The sequence below is a fragment of the Kogia breviceps genome, chromosome 1 (genome assembly GCF_026419965.1).
Source record: "Kogia breviceps isolate mKogBre1 chromosome 1, mKogBre1 haplotype 1, whole genome shotgun sequence".
Lineage (NCBI taxonomy): Eukaryota > Metazoa > Chordata > Mammalia > Artiodactyla > Physeteridae > Kogia > Kogia breviceps.
This window is the reverse complement of record NC_081310.1, coordinates 73,616,590-73,644,376: the sequence shown is the minus strand read 5'-3', so window position 1 is coordinate 73,644,376 and position 27,787 is coordinate 73,616,590. Positions and strand designations below refer to the sequence as shown.

At 37.2% G+C, this 27,787-nt stretch overlaps 1 protein-coding gene across 1 annotated transcript in view; it reads left to right on the top strand.

Moving 5' to 3' along the window:
- The window catches only part of SPAG17 (sperm associated antigen 17), a 229,029-nt gene that overhangs the window by 132,594 nt on the left and 68,648 nt on the right, over positions 1-27,787 (top strand). The window contains exons 21-29 of the mRNA XM_067030751.1: positions 311-547; positions 2,051-2,162; positions 4,238-4,393; positions 5,728-5,841; positions 13,106-13,281; positions 15,240-15,357; positions 19,051-19,229; positions 19,825-19,984; positions 24,812-25,029. Coding sequence (XP_066886852.1) covers positions 311-547; positions 2,051-2,162; positions 4,238-4,393; positions 5,728-5,841; positions 13,106-13,281; positions 15,240-15,357; positions 19,051-19,229; positions 19,825-19,984; positions 24,812-25,029 — 1,470 coding nt within the window. The remainder of the gene's footprint in view (positions 1-310; positions 548-2,050; positions 2,163-4,237; positions 4,394-5,727; positions 5,842-13,105; positions 13,282-15,239; positions 15,358-19,050; positions 19,230-19,824; positions 19,985-24,811; positions 25,030-27,787) is intronic.

Sequence of the window (27,787 nt, the reverse complement as noted above, 5' to 3'; positions counted from 1 at the left end):
GAACAGCTAAGAGGCTGATGCAATAGTTCAGGTTAAAGATAAAAAGACCTGAAGTAAAGAAAATTTCAACAGAGGGTGAGAGAAAAAGCTGCAGTGAAGAGAGATCTCTGAAGAGGATTGGCAGGGTTTAGAATACAGAAGTTGGGTGAGAGAAAAGAGAATCAAGGATGACACCACAATTTCTAGCTCAGTATTTTGATCCATCAGAGATACAGCTTATAGAAATCATGTTAAATATTCTCCAGAGTGAACCTGAATAGGATCAGATTTGTTTCAAAATCCTATGAATTTTTTTTAAATGTGTTTACAGGCATGGAAAGAACAACATAGGTTAGCTGAAGAGGAACGCTTAACGGAAGAAAAAAAAGCAGACAAGAAGAGTAAGGAATCTGGTAAAAAGAAAGGCAAGGAAAAACTAGAGAAAGAAGATAGTAGGAATTTCAAGAGCAAAAATGTTTTAAAGGAGAAATTGAAAGAAGAGCAAATAAAGACCCCGGAAATAACAGAGGAGCCCCTCCAGGAACCAGAACCTGAGATCATTTACTCGGTAAAATCAATTTTCTAAAAAGCTCCTTTGGGTCATTCCTAATTGTTTGGGGAAGCACACAGCTTCTGTGGAAACATAAGTTTTTCAGTCTTCACTGCCACCACAGAGGCCTTGGGGTTTCTTCTAGTATAGAAGATCTCAGACCTGCAGTCCACCGTGTGATACCTAGGACCTTCTTTGCAGCCAATCACCAAAACAGGAACACCCTTAGGCCAGTTTTTCTTGAGTGCCATGAAGCTAGGTTTCTAGGGGTGGTAAAGATGGAAATTTGACACAAAAGCATTCACTTACGTGTATGTAAATAAGCAGCTGTGATAGGTCAACATGTTATCAAACCAAACTTGGGTCCACTTGCCTGCACACAGTAATGCCAGTCTACTGACACCGGGTTGTGGTGAAGGAAAGTGCAGCATTTATCACAGGGCACCAAGCAAGGAGTCCTGGGCAGCTAGTGCTCAAAACAACGAACTTCCCGATGGGTTTCAGAAAAGCATTTTTAAAGGCCAGGTGAGGGAGGGAAGTCGCAGGGTATGTGACCATCTCCTGAAGAATTCTCTGATTGGTTGATGGTGAGGTAACAGGGCAGTGTCACAGGGGTTAACATTATCAATCCTTAGGCACCAGTAGGCCTGGGGGCTATGGTGCTCATGGTCATCAAGTACAATAGTTCATTTCTTCCATTTGGTACTGGTTTTAGTATCTGTAAGGCAACTCAGGAAATGTGCCTCAAATACTATTATCTAGGTACTTCAGAGGAGCTAAAGCAGAGGATGTGGGGGAGGAGTCTGTCCCAGGAAGGCCCCATAGGGTCCTGCTCAGTTACAATAGTGGTCAAAGAGGTTGGTTATTTCTGTCTCAGATGATGGGACTTGCTGAGTACATTGGGTTATCTCTCTGTATGCACCCACATTTCTTGCCTGTATGCTTTTGTGAAAGCTTCCCTTTGCCAATCTCTCCCTCAAGCTGTTTTATGAGAAAAACCTAATCAGGAAAAGATGGGGAAAAAGTAACAGCCCTTGTCCTTTCTAGTTACTACTCTGAGCCAGTTGTTCTCAAGCTTTAGCATGCATCAGTATCACTTGGAGCTCTATTAGTGACACTTATTTTTTTTAAAAAAGTCTTTAACACATGACCTTCTAAAATGTAAAGTATCAACACTCCTCAGTATATTAGCTCTCTTCAAACAGAAAATTAACAGCCAATGAAAGAGAAATTGATAACTTTTCGCACTGCCTTGGCAATAGTCCAATGATTTGATTTGCACTGGGTTATGAGGATGCTCCAATGAACAGAGCTTAAAATCATGGAACTCCTTTAATTCTACCTGTCATTATAACACTACAGGAGGTGCCAAAGATAAGATGGACACTGGCCTCTGAGTCTACAAAGTGACAAATCATTTAGCAGAAATTAGGCTTATGGCAGCTTTAACTGGCTCACATGGATGACCTAATTTTTGTCAATTGCCATTCCACACTCAAAGCACGATGTTTTCTTTTCTAGTTTCGTGGATACAACATGGGAGAAACACCAGTCCAAATCTCAGGAACAAATTATTATCTATATCCTTCCGATGGAGGGCAGATTGAAGTAGAAAAGACAACATTTGAAAAAGGTACATTTTGAAAGCAGCTGGTTAATGGTTTGGAAGATATTAACCCATTTCAGGTAATCCTGGGGCCTTATACTCCTGAGTATAATAGGTGAGAGCGGTAATGTGCCCCCAGTGATTCATTTATGCACAATGTTCCCCACTTTCAGACTTCACACTCTTCTGTTGTAATAGCCTCTGCAAGGCACAGGCCAGCCGTGAGGTTACCTGGGCACACTAAGACAAACATTCCAGTTGTTAAAATATGGAAGTATTTCCATAGGATTGGAAAATAGTATAATAGTAACTGCAGTAAGCAAATCGTTACTTAATAATGTTAATTACAACACATAGTGTTATCTCAGAAACTAAGCACATACTATGAATTTAGAGCAAATTCCTGATTTGGTTTCTGGAGCACAGAGTTTGGGGGCCTGCTGCCGACATCCAGTTATTTTTGTTATAAAGAAATTGCCTCTGGATTCAGAAGTCATTAAGTGGGAGGGAGGTCTTGGAGATGAGCTGAGGAGGACCTAGTCTGGAAAAAGGAAATGCTTCATTCTCCCCAAGGGAAGAGCAGATCTGGGCTCTAGGGAACTTATTGGGGACATCTTGTAGAGCTTCTCTTTTCACTGTGCTTTAAAGATTTCTTAGGATGGATTTGAGGACCTGGGTTTTATTTGACAGCTTATTGTCTAGTAGGGAGCTGTGGTCTCTGAGAGCTGGGAAGAGTCAGTGGGGAGGGAGTGTGAGCAGGGTCCTGTTTAATGTCCACAAGATTATGCAACCCAGCAAGGAACACCAGGGATCCTACCACCCACACTGCCTGCGACACCAGCCCACCCCTTCTCACTCCCTACCCTTCCTCCAGCCCTCTCTTAATTTTCCTTCCTTCCTTCCTTCCTATCATCAAATGACCATCAATTTAATGAGGAAATCATTACAAGAGTGAGAATGCTATTCCCTATGTGGAATCATGGCTCAAGCATCATTAGATAGTAACTGCCACATCAAACAAAAGATCCTACCAATGATTTTTAAAATAAAAAGGCCTACAAATTATTCAAGTTATTTAAAGTATGGTTTGTGGTACAACTTATGTCAAATGCCAGACTGTTTTATTATATAAGGTTTGTTTATTTAAAACATGAAAGGGGGGACTTCCCTGGCGGTACAGTGGTGAGGACTCCGGCTTCCACTGCAGGGGGTGGGGGCTTCAATCCCTGGTCGGTGAACTGAGATCCCGCAGGCCACTTGGTGCAGCCAAAAACAATAAAGAAAAATAAAGACATTTAAAACATGAAAGGGATTTTTATTAATAGATAAGTGTGCATATTTATTTATATTACAATATTTTTTAGTGTTTAATATTTTGAATATCAACCCTGGGTGTAGGGTACAAATAGTAGTAATTAAAAATGGAACTCAGAATCACAGAACTGAGGAAAGCACTGGACTCAAGTTTTAAAATACTATGTTCCATTTTCAGTAACCATTCTTTACTCTTATCAGTATTTGCATATGCATATAATATATATGTTTCAGATGGTTCATAGTAAGTATATTTTTATCTTAATTCTATCAACTTTGAGATATGATCATTCAAAGAAAGTTGAAAAGAAAAGGCTGGGTTAAAAAAAAAAAGCTGGAAGATGAGACAAAGAATGAGTCAGAACACTAGCAGAAAATGTGTTGTTTGGGAAATTCTTATATGTTCCTACTAACAATAATAACTACTGTAACTAACATTTAACATGCAATTCTTTATCAATTACAAAATCCTTTCACGTTAACCATCACGTGTGATTGATCATAAAGTTGAGTATAGGTATACCTTAGCCAATTTACTCTCCCTTCTGTAATTTGATTTTAGGTATGAGCAGAAAGTCTGCAAACATCTCCCTGATCCACCTGCTGTTTCTTCCTGTAATTCCACCATCACTTTATTCTTTTAGGTATCTTTTTATAAAAGTGGTGACATCCCTAGGTATTTCTATTCCCTGACTTAAATGCTATGCTGCATTATTTAGAGATCTTATCACAGTGCTTAATTGGGGCATCACAATCAGCCCATTTTCTATCCCATGATTCTTCTCCAGGCCCAACTTTTATCAAAGTGAACGTGAAAAAGGACAAGCACAATTTTTTAATTCATTTAAGAGACCCTAAGAAAATTGTGAAAAAGGAGAAAAAAGGGGATTATCCTTCAGAAGATGAGAAAGAAGAAAGAGAAGGAGAGCAACATTTTGAAAAGGGTAAGCAGCTGCATCTTTGTGGCACTGGGTATCAGTACTTCTTCCATAGGTCAAACCTATCCACCTAACAGAAACACATGCATCGCTGGCAGGTAGCATGTGTAATTTTTACAGATGATAACTGAAGTGTTTTGTCATCTTGTTTATATCCACTTTCCCTAATGTAAAGGGGATATACATCATAAACGTAGCCCATCTATAGTGGGCTGCTTACTTGGTTTTGCCTCCTCTGGGAACCCCAGCTCTTGATTCCAGCTGACATGCTGGCTACCTTTTTGTAGCAACATTGAGTTTGCAATGTCCTTTCTGCCCTGAAATTTGTTTTATGCACTGTACTAAGTGCAATCTCTAGGACTCAGGTCCTTATTAATTGATTCCTACTGAAGGTTTGGCTTCTCTGCAATATTGACTGTGAATGATAGGGTTTCTATCTATGCTCTATCACTTGGATCTCCATGTAGTATCAAATCTCTTAAACTGCAAGAACAAGAAAAAAATCCTAAGTTTGGCCTTGAGCATCTCTACCTGCTTGTAGATGAGAGTTCCAAGTGGATGTCCATTGATCATATACCATGAAACTTTTTGATAACACCATTTAACATGTCCTGGCAACACCAGCTGGAAAAATTAATTGCTTCTTGCCCAGTGTAGGTTATACCTGCAAATGGAGATGAGTTAATTAATAAAATGCTTTTGGACTCAAGTTAGTAATAAGTAATAAGATCAATAACTAAATCTTGCTAATAAATTTAGTTATAGTCTCAGTGTTTTCTAAATTCAAGGTAAGAATACAATGTTTGACAAGTTTGAATGTACCCAAGAACTTAAAAACAGAAATTTAAAAATTACTCTTCTTTGTTTCATCTGATTTAAAAATATGGTTTAGTATAAAGATTAGGAAATATAGGAATACTTTAAAAAGATGACAGTTGCTCATAATTCTACCACCCCAGCAGTAACCACTATTCACAGTGTATTTCTTTCATTTTATCATGATGAGCAGTTTCCTATTCATTGAATATTTTTAAAAATAATATTATAATAACTGTATGGTGCTTAATCTATAAAAATATCAAACCTCTATGCTGTGTACCTGAAACTAATGTAATATTGAAGTCAATTATACTTTGATTAAAAAAATATATATCTAAAGATTTAAAAAAACAAGACTTTTTAATGATTTCATAATAATTCATTGGTATATGTACATATCATAATTTACTTAATCATATCCATGCTTTTACATATTTGGGTGATTTCCACGTCACACTGAGTTTTGCTTACATTTCTTTTTGATAAAACAAAAATGTCCTTGATTTGATTTTACCTTTTAGAAGAATCAAATGCAGAGAATAAAGCTGTCAGCAAGTTTGGATCTTTTTCTGCCACCTTGGAAAATGGAATCTGCCTCTCAATAAGTTACTATGGATCGAGTGGAATGGCGCCAGGTGAATTAAACACAACAGAAAGGATAAGTGTCCCGTGACCAAGGGCAGATGCCCACCCTCCATCAGCTTACTTGTTGATAAACATGTTCTGATTTAATGCCCCTCATTTCCTGAGCAGTGGGAATATATGTGTGTGTACATACATATGTGTGTGTACATATGTATGTACATATATAATCTTTCATTTGTAGAAAATAACAATAGGTTGACATTTTAAACAGCACTTTTCATACATATAATCTCACATATAACCACATGTACATATATATAAGTTATCTTTGTTAACTAACCCATGAAAATAAGTCTGTTAGTTGGTACCAAAAAAAAACCATGATTTACCAAAGAATCCCTTGATTTTCTACTGATTAATATTTCTATGAATCCTGTGTTTATGGAACTCCTCAATGTGCTTCAGAACATTAATCTTAATGGAGCCATTCATTGGACATCTTGAAGGATTTATTTACCCTACTCTTAATAAACAAATTCTCCAACTGGAAGCTATTTCCTTACAAACCACAAAATGACCTGTCACTTTACCAAGAACCAGTTAGGAAATCTTGTGGGTTCTCATGCATTTTACAGGGATCTAACCACAAGAGATTAAAAAAACTGTATAAAATCAAAAGGTAATCCCTATGTTGTGTGACCTTAAACTACATGTGAATTGTGGTGATCCAATTATCTGCCGTACTATGTAGTTTCATTTCTCTAGAGACAATATTCCCATGGATCATTAATCCATGTTTCTTACCTTGTGCCAAGTATTGCAGTACTTTAGTGAGTTAGAGAGCCCATTAAATTTGTTAGTATTTTTGCTTTCTGGGGGGTTTTGACTTTTAATTTTGTAGTTGATTCATTTTTAACCCAACACTTGGAAAAGTCATTTGTTGCCTAACAAATTATGTATTAAAATCCACAATCACTAACAAACCATACTCCTACTGAACAAGGCTATCATTATTTTACATTAAGATATTTACACTCTATATCAACTATGTTGATGCTATTTCCTAAGTGATTTACTTATTCTTGATCTAATCCTTAAATTAATATGTAATCTTTCCATTTAATACAGATGTTCCTAATTTCAGTTTATAGGTACTGCATTTGAAAATGTTTATAGTGTAGATAATAAGTAATGTTTTACTACCTATATATTAAAAAAGTTGAAGGCATGAGTCTTTGTAAAAACTATATTAGAAATTCCTTAAGGATGCATATAATACCAATATTTAAGAACGTTTATCTGCTAGTGGCTAAACAAATTTCCAATCCAATTCCCCCCTCTTAATTCAATATATACAGCTCTCTAGAGCTTATTGATCTTGCTTAACTGAAACTTATGCCCGTTGATTATGATATTACTTTATGCTTCCAATTTCCTTCTCTCCCCAGCCCCTGGCAACCACCATTCTACTCTTTGATTCTATGAATTCAACTATTTTAGATACCTCACATAAGTGGAATCATGCAGTGTTTGTCTTTCTATGACTGGCTTATTTCACTTAGCATAATGTGCTCAAGGATCATCCACATTGTTACACATTACAGAATTTCTTTCTTAAGACTGAACAGCATTCCACTGCATGTATACAGCACATTTTATTTATCCAGTCATCTGTCAGTAGATATTTAGGTTATCTCCAGCTCTTGGCTACCCTAGTCTTTTTTGTGCCTTTCAGTTCCTTGATGAACTGTGCTCTCTCTTATCTCTGACCAATTTCCCATGCTGTGCCCCTTGCTCAGAATTCTTTCTCTTGCTATGTACATCACCACTTTCAACAATGAACTTCCTCCTATACTTCAGGACTCAGCTTACAGGTTACTTGCTCTGAGGAATACTTCACCCATGTGAACTGGGTCTTTGGAGGTGAGAAGAAATTGTTTAGGCAAAGAATCAAAGGAAGGGAATTCTAAACCAGGAATAGCATGTGCAAAAGCTCCGTAGTATAAAAAGCATGTCACGTTTGTGGAAAAGCAAACTGCGCAGTACAGTCAGTTCTCTGTATCCCATATCCATGGGTTCTGAATTCACAGATTCAACCAACCTTGAATTGAAAATATTCTTTTTAAAAAATTCCAGAAAATTGCAAAAAGCAAAATTTTGCCCCCAAATTTGCCCCATGCCGATCACTATGCTGAAGCCACGTGAATAAAGTGATGTGTAGGCACACCCTACTTCGGCCACCTACCATGTCACAGATCTGCACTCTCTCCAGTGCTCATTGTCTGAGCCTTGCTGGTCTGGTGTCCCGTTCGTTTGCTACTTGTATTGTGTGTTCATGCTTGGTTTCTGTGAAAAATGGCTCCCCAAAAGCAGTTAAGTGGTCAAAACAATCCCTCAAACGCCAAGAGGGAGCAGAAAGTGCTGTCTCTTGACAAGAAAATACAAATCTTTGATCTTCTGAAAAGTGGCGTGTGGCTTGCCAAAGTGGGATGTAAGGTCACTAAGAACGAATGGAACATTCTCACAGTAAAGCAGAAAGAAGCCAAAGTTCATGGAAGGGTTAGAGCTGCCTCTACAATGGCAAAAATGGTCTCGCAGTTTCAGGACAAAGTGCTTACGAAGTGCTTGTATTTTGTTTGTGGGTAGGGGACATGTTACAGAAGCATGTCCCTTTGGATGGCAAAATTACGCATGAAAGAGCACTTAGCCTCTGTGAGCACTGTTGTGAGGGGTGGGGAGAGAGAGAGGAAGGAGTTTAAGGGCATTAATAGATGGCTGGTTAGCTGGTAAAATGCTACACCCTCAAGAACTTAAAGATCACAGGAGAATCGACATTGGTCAGTGCCAAAGCAACATCAGTGTTCCCAGAAGAACTCAAGAAGAGAAAGGCTAACTTCTAGAGCAAATCTTCAATTGTGATAATACAGACTGATGCCCAGTCATACCTACATCCATCAGAATGCCAAGCAGGCCCTGGGGTTCAAGGACTGGAAAGCTTACCTTACTCTCAGGCTATGTGGCAATGCAGCAGGTCGCATGATCAAGCCTAGTCTATGAGCAAACAACTCCTGGGCCCAAAAGAACAGAAACAAAAATTGTCTATGCTGTTCTGGCAGCACAACAGGAAAACTTGGGTGACAGCCGTCTTGTTCTTGGAATGGTTCCACCAGTGCTTCATTCCTGAAATGAAGAAATATCTCAAAGAGAAGGAGCTACCATTCAAGGTGCTCCTCATAATTGACAATGCTCCCAACTAACTCAATTTCTCTGCCTCATTGACAAGGAAGTGGAAGTGATGTTCCTGCCTCCTAACACTGTATCACAGCTGCAGCCACTCAATCAAGGCATCATCAAGGACATTAAGGCAACTTATACCTGCCTCACCTTCAGGAAGATTCGTGCTGCCCTTGGTGCTAACCCTGATTGCAACATTGTGGATTTAGGGACTTCCCTCGTGGTGCAGTGGTTAAGAATCTGCCTGCCAATGCAGGGGACACAGGTTCCATCCATGGTCCAGAAAGATCCCACATGCTGCAGAGCAACTAAGCCCATGCACCACAACTACTGAGCCCGCGTGCTGCAACTACTGAAGCCCACGCACCTAGAGCCCGCACTTGGCAACAAGAAAAGCCACTGCAGTGAGAAGCCCGTGCACCACAACGAAGAGTAGCCCCCGCTCACCGCAACTAGAGAAAGTCCATGCACAGCAACAAAGACCCAATGCAGCTAAAATTAAGTAAATAAATAAATAAATTTATTTTTTTTAAATAGTGGATTTATGGAAGAGCGTCACAACTGTGGTTGGAACTGTGCTTACTGCAGAGGCTGTAGGTGCCCTAAAGCCTAAGACAGTCAATGCACGTTGGAAGCCATTATGGAGTGAGGTAGTCGATGATCTCAGGGGCTTCCCCACTATTGATGTAGAAATCAGGAATATCTTGAATGTTGCAAGGGAAGTTGGGGGGGAAGAGGCTTCTTTGATATGATCTGGGGTGACATCGAGGAACACATAGAAGAGTGTAGAGGAATCCTTACCAACAAGGAACTCAAAGATCTGCCGAAGTCATCTACAGATGATTATGATAATACAGAAAATTTAGAGGAAGCAGAGCCATCAATCTGGACACGTGAAAATATTGCAGTGCTTTTTCAATAGGTGTAAGTGTTAAAGGATATGATCCTCAAATACAATCCTTTGATGGACTGAAGCCTCTGTGGTATCCAAGGTATAGCAGTATGCCAACAATCATTGCAAGACTTAGTAGATGATGCAAAGAAAAGGAAGAAACAGCTTCTTATAACAGTGTTTCTAACTAAAGCATCTGCAGTTGTGAAGCCTAGAACTTCAATGCTTGAAGATCCTCAGCCCTCAACCTCCAGATATCCTGACATTAGTATTATTGAGCCTCCTCCAAAGTGACAGAGTCTGCAATTGGAACCCAATTCTCCTGACTAGATAATCCTTCTGACATCCTGTTAGAAGATTTAACTCAACCTGATGTCTCACCACTTACCTAGAGTGCCACACATCTCATCGCCTTGCCACATCGGTACTATAGACACCATATAGCAATCATCATCATCATACAAGGGTAATCAAGACAGGAGAACTAGGGTTTTGGTGATTGTTAATACTGTGTGTGTGTGTGTGTGTGTGTGTGTGTGTGTGTGTTTGTGTGTGTGTGTGAGAGAGAGAGAGAGAGAGAGAGAGAGAGAATTAATTAATTAATATTTTTTCCATGATTATATTTTCTATATGTATCTTAAATATTCTGTGTTTTATTCCATGTATTTCTCTTTTGGGTCATTAAACAAAAGCCATCTGTAAGTGTTGAAAGATAATGTTATGTTGTTGCTGACGTGTACCATGTAGTTAAGCACATGATGGTTGCATGATTCCATCTGTACTGAACATGTACAGACTAATTTTTTGTCATTATTTCCTAAATGATGCAGTATAATAACTATTTTATAGCATTTACATTGTATTAGGTATTATAAGTAATCTAGAAATGATTTAAAGTATATGGGAGAATGTCCATAGGTTATATGCAAATAAATACTACACTATTTTATATAAGGGACTTGAGCATCCACAGATATTGGTATCCATGGGGTGTTCTGGGACCAACCCCCTGTGTATACTGAAGGACAACTGTATATAGTACAGCTTGTATGGAAGTGTTTTGTGGCAAAAATGCCTTTCTTCTGGGTTCCCCTGTTGCTCTGCACTTTCCCTATCACAGACTTAACACACAACATTGAATACCTGAGGTTCTCTTCATCTGAACTTCTCATTACATTACAAGTTCCTGATGTCTCATTCATCACTGGTTACCCAATGCATGGTATATAGTAGTAGGTACTCAGTAAATATTTACTGATTGAGTAAATGGATGGGGGTGAGATGGAGGAGTTTCCAGCTGCCTCTGACTAGATGCCATTCACTATTTATATTCTGTACTTGCTATGAGTCAAGCATCTTGCTGGCACAGAGTCACTAAGATGAATAAAACCATGTTACATCTACTCAAAGAATTCATTGTCTAATGGGAACAGAAACCATAAATAGTGAAATAACTGCATAAGTGCTAGAAATCATATACAAACCAAGTACTGGGGACAGCCAGAAAATACTTGAGAGAGAAAGCATAGCATCTGAGTTGAGACTTTATAGATGAGTAGGAACTATCCTGACAAAGCAGCAAGGAAAGGGAATTCTAGACAGTAAGAACGATTTGTATAAATATACAATTGGGTAAGCATGACATCTTTACAGAAAAATGAGAAGTTAAGTGTGACTGAAGTGGAGGAGGGTGAGCATTGTGTGTCCTATAAGATTTGTGAGCGCCAGAGTTTTTTAAGTACAAAAAGGGAAGTGACATGAAAAGATTTCAGTTTAGGAACATAATCATAGTGATAGTTTGGAAAGTACACTGAGGTGGTGGTATTAGGAAACTGCTACAAAAAATCAAGCAAGAGGGTAAGAATATGAACTAAGGTGGTAGGAATAGATAGGAGAGGCATGATTTGAGAGAAATTTCTGAGGGCTCTGTGACTGGTTGGATGTATAGGGTGAGTCAAAAAGAGAAAATGCATACAATCTCAATGTCTAACTTGAGAAACAAAGTGCATGATTGGTCATGGCATTGACTGAGGTTGAGAACATAGGAGGGAGGGTTATCTGCTTGGAAGAGGAGAGACTTACTGATTTTGAAATGTCTCCAGTACCACAAGCAGGGGGAGATGTCTAAGAGCAGTTGGAAATACAGATCTGAAGCTGAGAAGAAAGCTCATGCCTGGAGATGAAATGTAGGTGACAGCTGGAGCCCCAGTAGTGAACAGGATACTCAGATCTAATAGAGATAATAAAGGCTCTCAACCCTGACTGTGTATCACAATCACATGTGATTGTGTTTCACAACTATAAATGCCTGGGTCTTGTCCCCAGAGAGTCAAGGTGGGGGTCTGAGCATTTCATTTAATTCCATGAAAAATGATTTTGGGCAGCCAGAGTTGAGAACCTCTGTTGTGTAATGAGAAGGGGGAAAAAAACTGGGACCTACCAACATTTAACAAAGAGGAAGAGTTAGTAAAGAAGACTGAGAAAAAAAATGACCAAAGAGGTAAGAGGAGATCCAGGTGGGAGTGTTACCCTGGAACCCAGAAGAGAATATAACCTAAGACGTAAGGGGATGCTTGGAAGTTTCCAACATAGTTCCTCCATGGGTTGGCTCTCCTTTTAGAATTCTGACAATCCATTAAACCCAGAATAAAATCAGTTTTCAATAAGAAAACTTCTTTTATCATCTCAGCCAGAAATAATCTATTTCTTTTCTAAATTTCCTTGTTTGTATCCCTTATGTTTCTATTTAATATGTCCTTATATTGAAGCTATTTGAGTACAGATCTTATTTAGACTTTTGACTTCATAAGGTCCTTTATTTTTCTTTTTCATTATTATCCACTGCTCCACACATTTTACATATGAGCCTCAATAAATATTTCTCAAAAAAAATGAAGAGATGGTTACTGCCCTATCGTTAGGAGTTTACAGTCTAGATAGGGAGGCAAGAGTGTGTGAAATCATGACTCAATCAAATACATCAAAGTATTAAGTGCCTCAAATTTCTAAGCTACAATTTTGATTTCCAAATCAACTATATTACCCTTGAAACCTATCCAACTGATCAATCCTACTCAGCAAGGTAAAAATTGCCAAGTGGTATAAATGTTTGCGATGTAAATTTTATTTAACAAACATCTCAAATATAAATGTCTAATTTACTTGTTTTCTCCTTTTTCTCTTTATAGAGGATAAGGATCCTAACTTGGAAGCAATGTTGAATATCCCATCAGCACATACTCCAACAGTAATTCCTGTTATAGTGAGTATTCCTCAAAGCAAAGGAAAAGAGAAAACAAAAAGCAAAGAAAAACCCAAAGAATCTCTTAAAGAAGAGGAGCTCCCAAAGGAAGAAGAGAAAAAGGTAAGTGGACCTTGCCATGTATTCCCAAACTCTGCTTCTGCCTCAATGTTAACGTTTTTAAAATGATGAGTTATATCAATAGTGTTATTACAGTGCATATATTTTACTGTGCAGATTCAGTAACATTCCTTGTACTTTCAGTTTTGAATGGACAAGAAGAGGTCTGCACACAGGAGTTGAATTCCCACACCAGGAGACATAATGTCTTAAACAAACTGTCTCAGGTCATTCATTTCAAACTGATAATAACTAGTTCAACCATTTTCTCACATTGGATCTTGGATGTTCTTTGCTTAGATGGTCAAGTTCCTACCATTCCTTATTTTCAATACTGAATTTAATTCCATTGAGATAAACAACAATTGGAAGGGGAGGATCTCTAACTAAATAGTGGAAACACTTCTGTTAGGTAGTTCTGGACTTAGATATTGATGTACTAAGAATTCAGCAAGACTAAAGGACAACCCACTTCCAGTTAAAGAGCAGTCCACCCTCTACCTCTAACCCTTCACCATAATGCAAACAAGCGCACACACACACACACACACACACACACACACATGCTTGAGAGCTCTTTGACTCTAAACATTTTCCTAATAGAGGTATATAGATCAAAAGAGGTTCTAAAAGAATGACAAGAAGGAAACTACTGATCAAATCTTGACTCTTTCAGTTTTACTAGTACAGTTGTACAGTTTGTACAATGACAAATTCTCAATTTATTAGAAAAAAAAGTGTTAAAAAGTGATCAGGGACCTGGATTTCAGAGCCTGACCCTTTGAAAGTTATGGGGTTTGAATGTTACTTAGCCTCTGCACCATATTTACACAGCTTTACTAGATGAGTTTTCTCAAGCTAGGACACTTGACCCTTAAGTAGAAATGTTCAAGTACTGAGTAGAGGATCACCAGGTAACTCATTAATTTAGCTGAAAGTAATTTGGTGGCAAACCAGTAGGTCCACCCAACATTTTTTTTAAATTGATGACAATGAAAAGGTGGGGGATAATTACTGGTTTTGAGTGTAGTGATACATTTTTCATGGCTTGTTTGTGTCTTTGAGCAGTATTGTTCATTTTACAGAATTTCATAAGCTTTTACCTCTTAATTTTGCTTTGTGTTTTTAATTGATTTTCAGCCAATGATCCAGATTTTATTCTCTATTAATAACAAAGGCAGAACAACCTAAATGATCAACAATAGAGGACTAGAGAGAATAAATTAAAGATCCAACACTGGAGGATCAGTTGGAATGATTTTAGTGGCAAGCCACTAAGCAAATCAACTGGAAAAACTGAAAGGATTACCGTTAGGGGTGGGTTGGAAGTAACTGAATAATTTTCATCCTGGAGTACATATAGCCAAACAAGGGATTCAGGCATAGTGAGCATAAAATTATTTATAATTTGTTAAGTAGACACACCCAAACCCTCATTAAAACTTATAAATAATCTTTTTTATTGTCTTTTATTATTTTTACTTACTACAAAAGCAGTGTATGCTCATTATAGAAAAATAAAGACATATCCTAATAGCGTAATGTCTCTAGCATCCAAACTGTAAGAATCACACAAGGAAGGTGATGAGGATCTTGGTCAGCCCTTATATCTACATGTCCAAACTGAGGCATCTTTCAAGGCCTAGTTCAAGCTTCAGCTCCTCCATGATCCTTTCCTAATTAGTCTCATTAACTTTGATATCTCCCTTTTCTGAGGAAAGATGTGCCAACCGTTTGGTACTGTTATTTAGCTGTTTCATATGTCTGTGTGCCATTCTACAGGCAAAATATCAACTGCACAAAGGTAGAGTCTCATGCATCCTTATAGGCTCCACTTCAGGGCTCACTAGTCCTGGGCAAGTCATAGTCTAAGCATTCAGCAAGTCTTTGTTGAGTCATAATAAATAAATATCTCATTTAGAAAATGACAGGAAATTATTCACATGTTGAACTATTTACAGGAAGAAGTGGAAACAGAACCTGTTTTACAAGAGACTCTTTATGTTCCCACCTTCCAAAACCTGAACGTGTCTTGCCCCAATGGGCTCCAAGTGACCTTCATTGGGCAAGAGTCCCCAGGTGAGTGCTGGCCAGGAGGTTGAGGAGGCAGGGGGAAAAGGTCATATAGAAAACACTTCAATCACCATTGAAATTGTGTATTTTCCTACCAGTTAAATAAACTTGTTGATAATGAATAATAGGCTAATAATAACAATGACCACCATTTTTGAGCACTTACTGTGGGCCAGGTACTATCTAAATACTTAACATACATGACAAAATACAACTACTATAAGCTAAGTCCTAATAATTTCCTTTCACAAAATAAAGAAATTGAGGCATCAGAAGGTTCAGTAACTTACCCCAGGTCACTCAGTTCCTAAGTGGCAGAGATAAAATGCCATTCTTGGTCCAGTGGTGGCAAAGCCAATGCTCTTAATAACTACTGTTTGGCCCTGTGTCCTTTACAAAGGGCCACAGGAACAGAACTTTGCTGGTCTGATCAAAACAAAGGACAATGAGCACAGAGTAGGTAAAGATAAGTGCAGGTAAAATGGATGAAGAAAACCAGTCTCGTTCCCAGGTATCGGTATATACTTTTATAGAGTCTCTTACTTCTGTTGATTCTGTATGTGGCTCCTTACCTATTAAGATGAATAAGTAAGTACAACAGGATTCCTTTAATTAACCTGATGCAGGGGGGCATCCACATTGGTAATTGATTTGAACATCATTTAAATGAAGACCCCCTATTTCAGTAGAAGTAGGAGAGGCAACAAAGCAAGCAAGGAGCCAGGACTTGAGTTCTAATTAACTGTATGGTCCTTTCAGTAACTTACAGTCTTTGGACCATATTTCTTAATCTGATAAATGTTATATCAGTGAATCCTATTTTCACAACCAAATATACTCTTTATTATAATTTCCTTATGTACCCCATATTTAAAAAGTGTATCAAAGAAAAAGAGTATGCTTATTGAAAAATAATTCAATGTTGTATTCACTTGCCAGCCAAATGAGAAGAAACTTAATGTTGTAGTCGATCTATTTCATCTCAATTTTTCTTTTCACTGGGCTTTCTGAATTATTAAAAATAGACCATGAACCCTTGTTTCTATTTCCATGGATTCCTAGTGATCCAGGTTTTCCATGATGGGACCAACTGTGTGTGCTAAGACTGAAGGCCACTGACAGTCTTCCAAAGTCAAAGATGCTATGAGGGAACTGAAAGGGATATTCTTTTTAAGTTTAAGGACATATTTGTTTCCTTTCTTGTTTTCTTGATTCTGCTAGCAAACCACAGTTTAATACTTGTTTCACTGGTCTTTTCCATTAGTTTCATTTCCTAGTCTGATATTTTCATCTTTATGTCAGGGTAGATAGTGTGGTTAATAATAACTCTGCCTGGGGACTTCCCTGGTGTTGCAGTGGTTAAGAATCCGCCTGACAATGCAGAGAACACAGGTTCAATCCCTGGTCAAGGAAGATACCACATGCCATGGACCAACTTAGCCCATGAGCCATAGCTACTGAGCCTGAGCTCTAGAGCCCATGCTCCACAACAAGAGAGGCCACCGCAATGAGAAGCCCACGCACCGCAACAGAGTAGCCCCTGCTCGCTGCAACCAGAGAAAGCCCACGTGCAACAACAAAGGCACAATGCAGCCAAAAATAAATTAAAAAGTAAATTTATTTTTTTAAATACTGTTGGATCCTTTAAAAAATAATAACTGTAACAAATAATCTTTTTAAAACCCTCCATATATTGTGATTATCCTAATTCAAGTCTGAATATAATTACAGCATAAGTATCAAAGTAGCACTATCTTCATAGAGTCATCCTTGGGCAAGGGAGAGAAGGTCACAGGGTGTAAGAAGAAAGAGCCTAGATTTGAGTTCTTGCCAGGGTGACCTTGGACAAGTCATAACCCCTCCCCACCTGAATTTCTTCATTTATAAAATAACATCATCTACTAAACAGAGTTACTATAAATATTAAATGAGAAAATACTTTCTAATTTGGAAAGTATTATTCCAATGTTAGATTTTTGCTTTTGTTTTTGGTCATGGTAGCAGTGGTTGTTTTTACAGCATAAGAAAATAGTTAAGCACGGAGACTTGGTTCAAATCTAAGCTCTGCTCTTACCAGCTATGTGACATTGGAGAAGTTAGCCTCCATTTATTCATTGGAAAGCTCTGGAAAATGAAAGTGTCTACCTTATAGGGTTGTTGAGGTGGGCTGAACAAAATACATACACAAAGCATTTCACATATAGAAATATCTCAACAAATGTTTATTATTTTATTATTACTTCTGTGACTTGAAGGGTACCATGAAGGGTGCTTATTCCAAAATATTTTCCCACTAGCCTGATATAGTCCTTGAAATACCATCATTTCATGTTAATAAACCACTTTTTTTTCCTCCTGAACCAATGCCTTTTTTTTTTTTTTTTTTTTTTTTTTGGTGGTACGCGGGCGTCTCACTGTTGTGGCCTCTCCCCTTGCGGAGCACAGGCTCCAGACGCACAGGCTCAGCGGCCATGGCTCACGGGCCCAGCCGCTCCGCGGCACGCGGGATCCTCCCGGACCGGGGCACGAACCCGCGTCCCCTGCATCGGCAGGCGGACTCTCAACCACTGCACCACCAGGGAAGCCCCCAATGCCATTTTATTTTAACTTTTAATACAGAAAAATATAATACATAATATAACAAGTACTGATGTGCTGGCCAGACAAAATAAAGATTTCTTTTTGTCATATTTTAATATATTTTTTAAATTACAGACACAGCTGTAACCCCAAATTTCCCTCTACAGTCTATTCCTTCTCTTTCTCCTACAGTGAACACTAACAAGACTTAGATTTTTGTGCAAATAGGTTTATACAAATGTGCTATATGTATGCCTTCATAATAACAAGTAATGTTAAGCTGTAGATAATGCAAAATTTACATAAATTATATTTTATTGTAAATATTTTTCTGCAAATAGCCTTTTTATTCAATCTCTATTTTGGATATTCAAGGTGATACACATTTATCAAATGTATTTCTTTCAAAATCTAGATAACATCTCATCAAATGAATAGACTGTGATTTTTTAATGGACTCCATCACTGACAGACATTGGATTTTATGTTATTAAACCACTTTTTAAATGGAGAAGAGGAAATTATTCAGTTAGCGAAATCTGAGTAGCTGCTGTGTACCAGAAATTCTCAATAATAATACTCTTTTGGAGGAATTTATTAGGTGTTTTCTTCTTGATAGCCAGCTAAGAGTAGAACTCTGAGATAAATCTGGACTTGGTTAGAGATGAGAGGGTTGTGTTAACTTTGAAAGATGATAAATGATTTAAGAAGGGAAAGCCTGAGTGAGTGACTTCACCTGAGGCTCCAGGAAACTGGGGGACCCCAGGGGAACATTGTGTATCCAGGGTGAGAGAAAAATACCAATGAGGAGAAAAGGCAACATCTAAGATAGAATAACTCTCTCCCTTCCTAATTTTGCCCTGAAATGTTCTGGACATCATTAGAAACACTGGCTTATACATGGAGAAAGTATGTATTAAGTACTTGTAACTGACCTTATTTACTACATGCGACTATAAGAAAGGCAGCAAAGAACCAGTACTCTGGCCATCTGTCATGACATGAAAACTGCCCTAGTAACCAGATGTAGACAAAAGAATGAAAACAATTAAGCAGGAAGATAAGATCCCAGCCATACAGCATTGCACAGTTCTCAGTAAGCTCTTTTTTCTTTTTAAGATCAATATTTTATAGACGAGGAACCCACTTGGGACATCATGGTCCGACAGAGCTACCCCCAGAAGGTGAAGCACTATGAATTCTGTAAAACAGTGATGCCACCTCTGGAGCAGGAGGCATCAAGAGTTATCACCAGTCAAGGCACTGTTGTCAAATACCTGTTGGATGGATCCACACAGGTAAAAGAATATGTTAGATAAATTACTTTTTCCTGCTGCAAAGTAAAATACAAACAAGCTAAAGGTGAGGAACAGTACTATGACAAGGAAGAGAAACAACTCATTTGAAAATGAATGATGCCTTAAAATGGCAAAGAATAATACAGTTGGAAGAAAAAACACTGCCTTAGATGCTATACATACTATACATACTAGATAGATATTGATAGAAACTAAACATTTAAATATGTGATAAAGTTTTAAATGTAGTCATTAGAAAAATTGAAATAGGGTAAATAATTTCCCAATTACATAGGGGAAGAGTGAAGAATGGGAAAATGTAAAACAAGTCAATGTGATAAAAGATAGGAAATGAAAAGAAACAAAAAAAGAAAGTAAATGGAAAACAAAGTAATATTATTGTGCTGGTTATTAATCTGTTGTCTCTGAGCTCCAAATCTACCCTTCTATAACATGCTTTATACTGCTGAGTCTGGATGTCAGCAAACAGCATTTCTCTGAGTTATTTTTAACCTATTTCAGTTTGACACACAGTATTGTTAACCAGTTTCTTCCTCGTTTCTGAGAATGCTGAAATTTATTGCTTTTTCTTCAGATTCTCTTTGCAGATGGTACTGTGAGCAGTAGTCCTGGTTCAGGGCCTGTTGGTCTTTCTGCTGACGTGCCAGCAAGCGCTCTCAGCGGGGACTTGATGGACACGGTTTCTCAGCAAAAATCAGAAACAGCACCATCAGAGACTGTCATCGCAAAGAAAGGTAATAACCAAAGCCTCTCAATTTATAATGGATTTAATAAATCCAAGGGCTTAATCAATGTTCAATATTATTATTATTACACTTATCTTTTCATTGAATACATGCAAATTTCAGTGGGAATCACAACATTACACACTGTTTCATGAATTGCTTTTATCTCTATGTAATAAATAGCAAACATTTTCCTGTGTCATCATGTACTCTGACACGACATTAGCTCTAATGCCTACACTATTGTTTTAGGGTTAGATGAGTGATCAGTGATATCAAGTCTCTCTGTAGGCTTCTCTGTCCTTCTCTTTTCCCCGAAATCACAAGAGGGCCACATCAGCTCCAGGCACGAGGGCCTCATGTCGTAACTTCCAAAACAGAAAGGAAAGAGGGTGAACACAAGAGATTTCAAGTGTCTCTCTTTATCATGGAGGAAAATGGCCCCAGATTACACCAGTCTCCCCCACCCCCAGTGGGTCTCCTCTTATATGTCATTGACTAGACCTGGTTGGGGTCCTAGGCTGGGAAAACAGCATCTGAAACTTTTGGCTTTTTTCTCAGGAGATGAGCACTACTAGTAAGGAAAAAGGAAGGTGGAGAAGAGTTTTGTAAGCAATTAACCATGTCTGCCATAATCTAAATTACAGACTTGCTCCCCTCCAAGACATTTGCAATGTATACCCCTACCTCCAGCACAGTATGAAAGTGTCTGCTTCCTCATACCCTTGCCAATGCCGGGTATTGTCATTCTTTTCATGTTACTCAGTTTGATAGACAATTAATGCATCTTATTATTATATTAATTTGCATTTCATTGATTACTGATGAGATTAAACATTTAAAGATGTTTGTTGCTTTTTTTAACTTTTTGTTAATTTTCTATTCACATCTTTCCTTGGTTTGCTGTTGGGATGTTCATCACTTTAATTTTAAGAGATCTTAATGTATAGGAGATGTGTGCTTGTGTACCAGGCACAATTCTGGATACTTCAAAATATTAAGTCAGTGAATACTCACAACAACTCTGTGAGGTGTGTATCTTAATAATATCAATTTACAGATGAGAAAATTGAGACACAAAGAGGTTAACTAACTTCCTTGAAGTCTCTCAACTAGTAAGTGGTAAAGCTTGGATTTGAGTCTGGGCAACTAACCCCTAAATTACACTGTCTCTCAGGCTTTACAAATTTTTCTCAATTTCTCGTATGCCTTTAATGATCTGTGAGACTAAGACTTAGTCTTTTCCTCTCAGATTCACATATCTCACCACAGTACCCAGTAACATTGTATGGAGGCAAAGTGAATTCTTTTTTTGATAACTCAAAATTTAATGAAATGATATACTGGGTCATTTGGTAGTTCTATTTTTAGTTTTTTGAGAAACCTCCATAACATTTTCCACAGTGACTGCACCAATTTACATTCCCACCAACAGTGTACAAGTGTTCCTTTTTCTCCACATCCTCTCCAACATTTGTTATTTGTGTTCTTTTTGATGATAGCCATTCTGAGAGGTGTGAGGTAGTATATCATTGTCGTTGATTTGCATTTCTCTGATGATTAGGAATGTTGAGCATCTTTTCATATGTCATATCATATGATATTTGTCTTTGACTTACTTCACTTAGTATGATAATCTCTAGGTCTATCCATGTTGCTGCAAATGGCATTATTTCATTCTTTTTTATGGCTAAGTACTATTCCATAGTATACATATATGACATCTTCACATCGGTCAGAATGGCTATCATCAAAAAGTCTACAAACAATACATGCTGGAGAAGGTGTGGAGAAAAGGGAACCCTCGTACATTGTCAGTGGGAATGTAAATTGGTAAAATCACTACGGAGAACAGTATGGAGTTTCCTTAAAAAACTAAAAATAGGGGCTTCCCTGGTGGCGCAGTTGTTGAGAGTCAGCCTGCTGATGCAGAGGACACGGTTTTGTGCCCCAGTCCGGGAGGATCCCACATGCTGCAGAGTGGCTGGGCCCGTGGGCCATGGCCGCTGAGCCTGCGTGTCCGGAGCCTGTGCTCCGCAATGGGGGAGGCCACAACAGTGAGAGACCCACATACTGCAAAAAAAAAAAAAAACAAACAAACTAAAAATAGAACTATCATATGAAGTAGCAATCCCACTCCTGGGCATATATCTGGAGAAAACCATAATTCGAAAAGGTACATGTACCCAATGTTCATTGCAGCACTGTTCACAATAGCCAGGACATGGAAGAAACCTAAATGTCCATTGACAGAGGAATGGATATGGTCAAGTTTTTTTTAAAATTCTGTCTGTGTTTGAAAAGTTGAAAACTGCATATATCCTGCAGCTATTGAGTACAGAGTTCTCTTTTTTAAATTAAATTTAATTAATTAATTAATATATATATATTTATACAGCAGGTTACAGAGTTCTCTTTATATCTGTTAGATCAAATCTGTTAGTTGTGTTGTCCAGTTTATATCCAGGTTCAGGAAACTTCTCTGTAAAGGGCAAGATAGTAAATGTTTTAGACACTTGGAGCCATATGGTCTCCATCACAACTACTAACTCTGCTATTGTAGTGTAAAAGTAGCCTTAGAAAATACATAATCAAATGAGCATGCTGTGTTGTGTTCCAATAAAACTTTTATATGTTCACTAAAATTTGAATTTAATATAATTTTCATATATAAAAAAATATTCTTTTGATTTTTTAATTATGTAGAAATGTACAAAGAATTATTCACAGACTGTACCAAAACAGACAGTAGGCCATATTTGCCTCACATTCAAACTTTGACATTTCTTATTCTATATCCTTATGGACTTTTTAATGTACAATGTCAACTTATTCAGCAGAAGTATGTTTAAATTTCCTGAAAGGGTAGAATAGCCTCTTCACTGCTTATAGTTTAATCCATATTTCTTTTTTCTGAAATAGTTGTCTTTTTTATAGTTCTCAGATTTGCCTTTATATATTTTGAGGATATGATTTTAGATACTTACACATTTAGAATTGTTTTATCTTCATGGGGAATTTAACTTTTTATCAGTACACAATGACTTTTTATTCTAGGTTTCTTTTTTACTCTAATGTTGATTTTGCTTATATTATTATAGCTTCATCAGCTATTATTTCATACTTTTCCAGTATAACTTTTCCCACACTTTATTTTACTTTCTATGATTTATGTTTAAAAGTGTGTCTTGTGAGCAGCATATAGGTGTATATTTTTAAAATTAGACATTTTTGTGTTTTAACTGGAAGTTTTAAGCTATTTATGGCATAACAGATATTTTCTGAAAATGTCTTTATGTTGTCCTCATTCTTGAAAAATAATTTCACTGGGTGTAGAATTCCAGATTGACAGGTATTTTCTCTCAGTATGTGGAAAATAATTCTTCATATTTTTCTTGCTTCCACTATTGCTGTTGAAAAGTTGGCTGTCAGTCTAATTGTTGTTAGACAATCTAACTGCCTTTAAAATATTTTCTTTTTTATTATAATATCAATATGATTTAACTAGGTGTGGATTTCTTTTTATTTATCCAAGTGGGCTTCTTGAATCTGTAAATTAGTATCTTTCATTCCTTGTGGAACTTTCTCAATATTATCTTTTCAAATATTGTTTATCATCCATTTCTTTCTCTTCTTCTTCTAGAATTCCAATTAAATGTGTATTAGAGAGCTTTTACCTCTCTTTCATTACTTCTGTCACATTGGCTCTCTGAGCTTCATTCTAAATAATTTCTACAGGTCTATCTTTCAGTTCTCTTTTAATGCTCTGGAAATACAAATAGGTCCAAATTAAATCTTAGGGCAATGGAAAGGCTTAGCTAAATATATCTGTCTTCTTTGGTTCCCCCAATTAGTTGAGTCTGCATCTTACATCAAGATCCATGCCCCAGTGCACATTTCATGGTCTGAATCTAAAGGATCTTCCTGGAGGCAACAATCCTTTACTATATTTTTTGCAATTTTTTTCTTAGTCTGAGTTTACTTCATCATTGAGGCTTGGCAACACTGGCAAATTTTGCCTACAGTTTACTTGTTATTATTTATACAAATGGAGTAAATCTACCTTGACAGAGGGATTGAGATAATATTAACAGGGTTCCATGAGGGTTTTTTCAGTTCTATCTTCCTGTTCTAATTGAATGGGGGTGGGGAGGGGTTGAGAGGGGGATGTGTATCAGATGATTATCAATGTAGTCATTAAACTGTACAAATCCTCTCCATATGAGAGGCCAAGGATATGCTTGATTGGTAATGTTCTCCAGATCCAGGGCTGAAGAAAGATGTTTCCTGTGACTGAAAAAAATGACAAAATCAGAGGAATGAAGAGTTAAAATTATACTCTATTATACTAGAATATAATAAGTCAAAAAAAGGAATCTGAAAATTTCAGAGATACACAGGAGAAAATGGACGCTTTGAAAACCGGGGTACAGGACCCCAAATCTGGAATCTAGGGAGATGTAAGCAAGACCTAAAAGTGTACATAAATTGACAAGAATGGGTATTGTGCCATGGAGAGTGAGCTGTGTATGCACATGTATGTTTGTGGCAGGTGATGGGAATCCAGCCAAGGTTCAAGTGTCAAGTGCCAAGATTAAGATATTCATAACCTGAAATTTTTGCTTCTTGAGAAATAATATAATTGATGAATACCACATAGAATTTCTATGTGGCTGAGGTAACCTACACTGTATTAAAACTTAATGAATAATTCTATATAAGTGATATTATAGTTATATTGTTGCATTTGATTTTTTTTAATTTTTTTAAAAATTTTTAAACTTTTGTTGGAGTATAGTTGATTTGTTGTATTTGATTTTACTTGAACTTCCACAGGAAAAAGTCAGAAAAATCAGTCATCAATGGCACATAAAAATGAAAGCCATGAACCTCTCCCAGAAACAATTCGAACAGTAACTCCTGTGGAGGTTCACTTAGACACCTGGTTTACAACTACACCTCAAGGAAATCGGATTGGCACCAAAGGATTAGAAAGAATAGCAGACTTGGCCCCATTTTTATCCTTTAAAGCCACAGATCCTGTCAATGGAACGGTATGGCAAACTATTATATATTACAAATTTTTCTAAATCGTTAGGGTTCTGAAACAACACATGGAGGAATACCTGTCAAATAATAAATTTTCAATAATTATTTGTTAAGTGGTGGATGTATGGATGAATGGATGGATCCATCTTTCCAAATCTAAAAATATTGTGTCATTCATTTGACTAGCACAGTGTATCATGAAATACTAATTCTTGAAGTGAGAGACAAATCATGAATTTTCTATTCCACTTTTAAGACATATGATTAATGATATCCTATATTTCTTTATGTTTAATGTATTTGTTTATATGTCTTATCTTCTAGAAGTGAGGGGCTCTGATTTATTCCTACTTTTTGTGTGTACCTGACATGAATTATAAAAATTTGTTCATGATCCTTGACTTCAAATAATTTATGGTATATTTAATGAGATGCCCACATTAAACAACTCAAAAATTCAACACCACCACAAAGCAACTATTAAAAAGATTTTATTTATAACTTAAGAAAAAGTGACAAATGAGTGGTATAGTAAATAACGGTTTTGTTTATCTGTCAAGTGGATGTGAAATTGAAACCCCTGAGATGCACAATAACATTTTCTGTAGGCTTTCTGTTAGGGGTTTTGCATACATTCTCTCATTCAGGCCTCACACCAGTGTATATTATACAGATGAGGAAGCTGGGCCTCAGCAAGTTAAGTAATGTGACCAGGAAGTGCTGGAGCCAGGTTTAGAACCAGTCATTGGGACTAAAAACTGGGCTCTTTCCATTCCTCAGCTATTCCTCTAATATCTTATGTGGAGCTTTGCAGCACCCTCTAAATCTAACAAGACAAAGAATTTCCTGCATGCCTTATTTCTGGTTTCTGGACTTCTAGCACTTGTTTACAACCACATGCTGATAGTGGAAAGCAAAATGTCTGCTTTCTATTGAGATAAATTCCTTTATCTAACCAAATGCGTTTTCCTTTCTTCTTCAGCCTACTTCTGAAATAGTTTCTTAATCTCTTACATTGTTTGCTAGTTCTTTGTTGTGAGACTCAAGATACATATCATCTCAGGAGAGGTTTTCTTTGGTGACTGCAAATGACTCACTTTAATTCAGCCCTGATACAGATTATTTGGCTTAATATGCAAATTTGATTAATATTTCTTAGTTAATCACACTCAATTTCCTTTACTGATACCTAGCACCATTATGGAAGCACAAACCAAGATCCAGGAGCCTGGATTCAAACACAGACACCCAACAGTCAAATTACAATCACAACAATAGTAATAATATTTATTGAGCACTCACTGTGTGCCAGGCCCTGTTCTTAGTGTTTTCCACCTCCTAACTTGTTTAATTCTCACAACAAACTATTGTTGTTTCCATTTTACATATGGGACAACTATGCTACTGACAGGCTAAATAATTTTTCCAAGATGACACAGCAGGTGGTAGATTTAGAATGTGGACCCCCAGGTTGTATTCTAGGTCTCATATGCTTAACCATTATTCAAATAAGGGGCAATGATCATATGAAACAAAATTGAGAATGGATGTGTGTGTTTTCATGATATCAGACATGAAGTATCACATTTTAGAGGAATGCCACTGACCTTGCTATGAGGCAGTCATGGGTTTGAACCCCAAGTCACACTTCTTACTAGGTATATGACTTTGGATGTTTCTAATCTAGGTTTCTTTACTCCTAAAATGGAAATAATAGTCATTACCTAAAATAGTTGGGAAGATTAATACCAGATTTAGCACCATCAGGTGTTCAGTAAATATTCTTTCTATTGTGTTCTTGCCACCACTAAAAATAATGATTATCTTACCCTATGGTGATCAGAAAATGTCAATGTTATGTGGTGTTATAAAATGTTGGAATAATTCTAAATAATAATTTGTGAATATCTAAACTAGATAAGGAGTTCCCTGGCAGTCCAGTGGTTAGGACTCTGAACTTTCACTGCCAAGGGCCCAAGTTTGATCCCTGGTTGAGAAACCAAGATCCCACAAGCTATGTGGCACAGCCAAAATAAATAAACGAGTTAAAGAGCTAGTATTTATCATTGCTAACTTGATGACCAATTAAATGCTTTACCAGCATTATCTCATTTAATCCATATAACATCTCTGAGGAATACTAGTGTTGACTCCATTTTGCAGATAAGGAAACAAGGGCCCAGAGAAGGTAAGCAACTTGCCTAAATCACCCAGCCAGCTGTGGAACCAGAATTTGAACTCAGGCAGCTTAACTGCAGAGTCCATGCTCTCAGTCACAGCATTCTACCACAGTATTTCTCATTATACACATTCGATAGATAGATAGATAGATAGATAGATAGATAGATAGATAGATAGATAGATAATAGATAGATATAGATAGATAGATATACATATCTATATCTGTCACTGGCTGAGAGTGCCAAAGATAAGAACTTAAAATAATGATCAGTGTGCACTTCTCTCTTACAGTGATTTCTGCCTACTATAAAAAGATAAAAATGTAATTATGACCTACTCCCAAAAGCACTGGACACTTGAGTCAAAATATAGCTACCAAACTCACTCTCATATCCATCTGGACACTTCAGTGCAAATTGTGTCCCTTACAGTTAGGACAGTATAGAAAACACTCAATGATTTTAAAATATGCATTATATAATTTTAATACACTGTTGACAGTTGGGGTCTCCAGAAGCAAACACTGAAATGAAGTTTGTGGTACAAGATATTTATAAGGGACACCATTTGTGAAAGGAATGG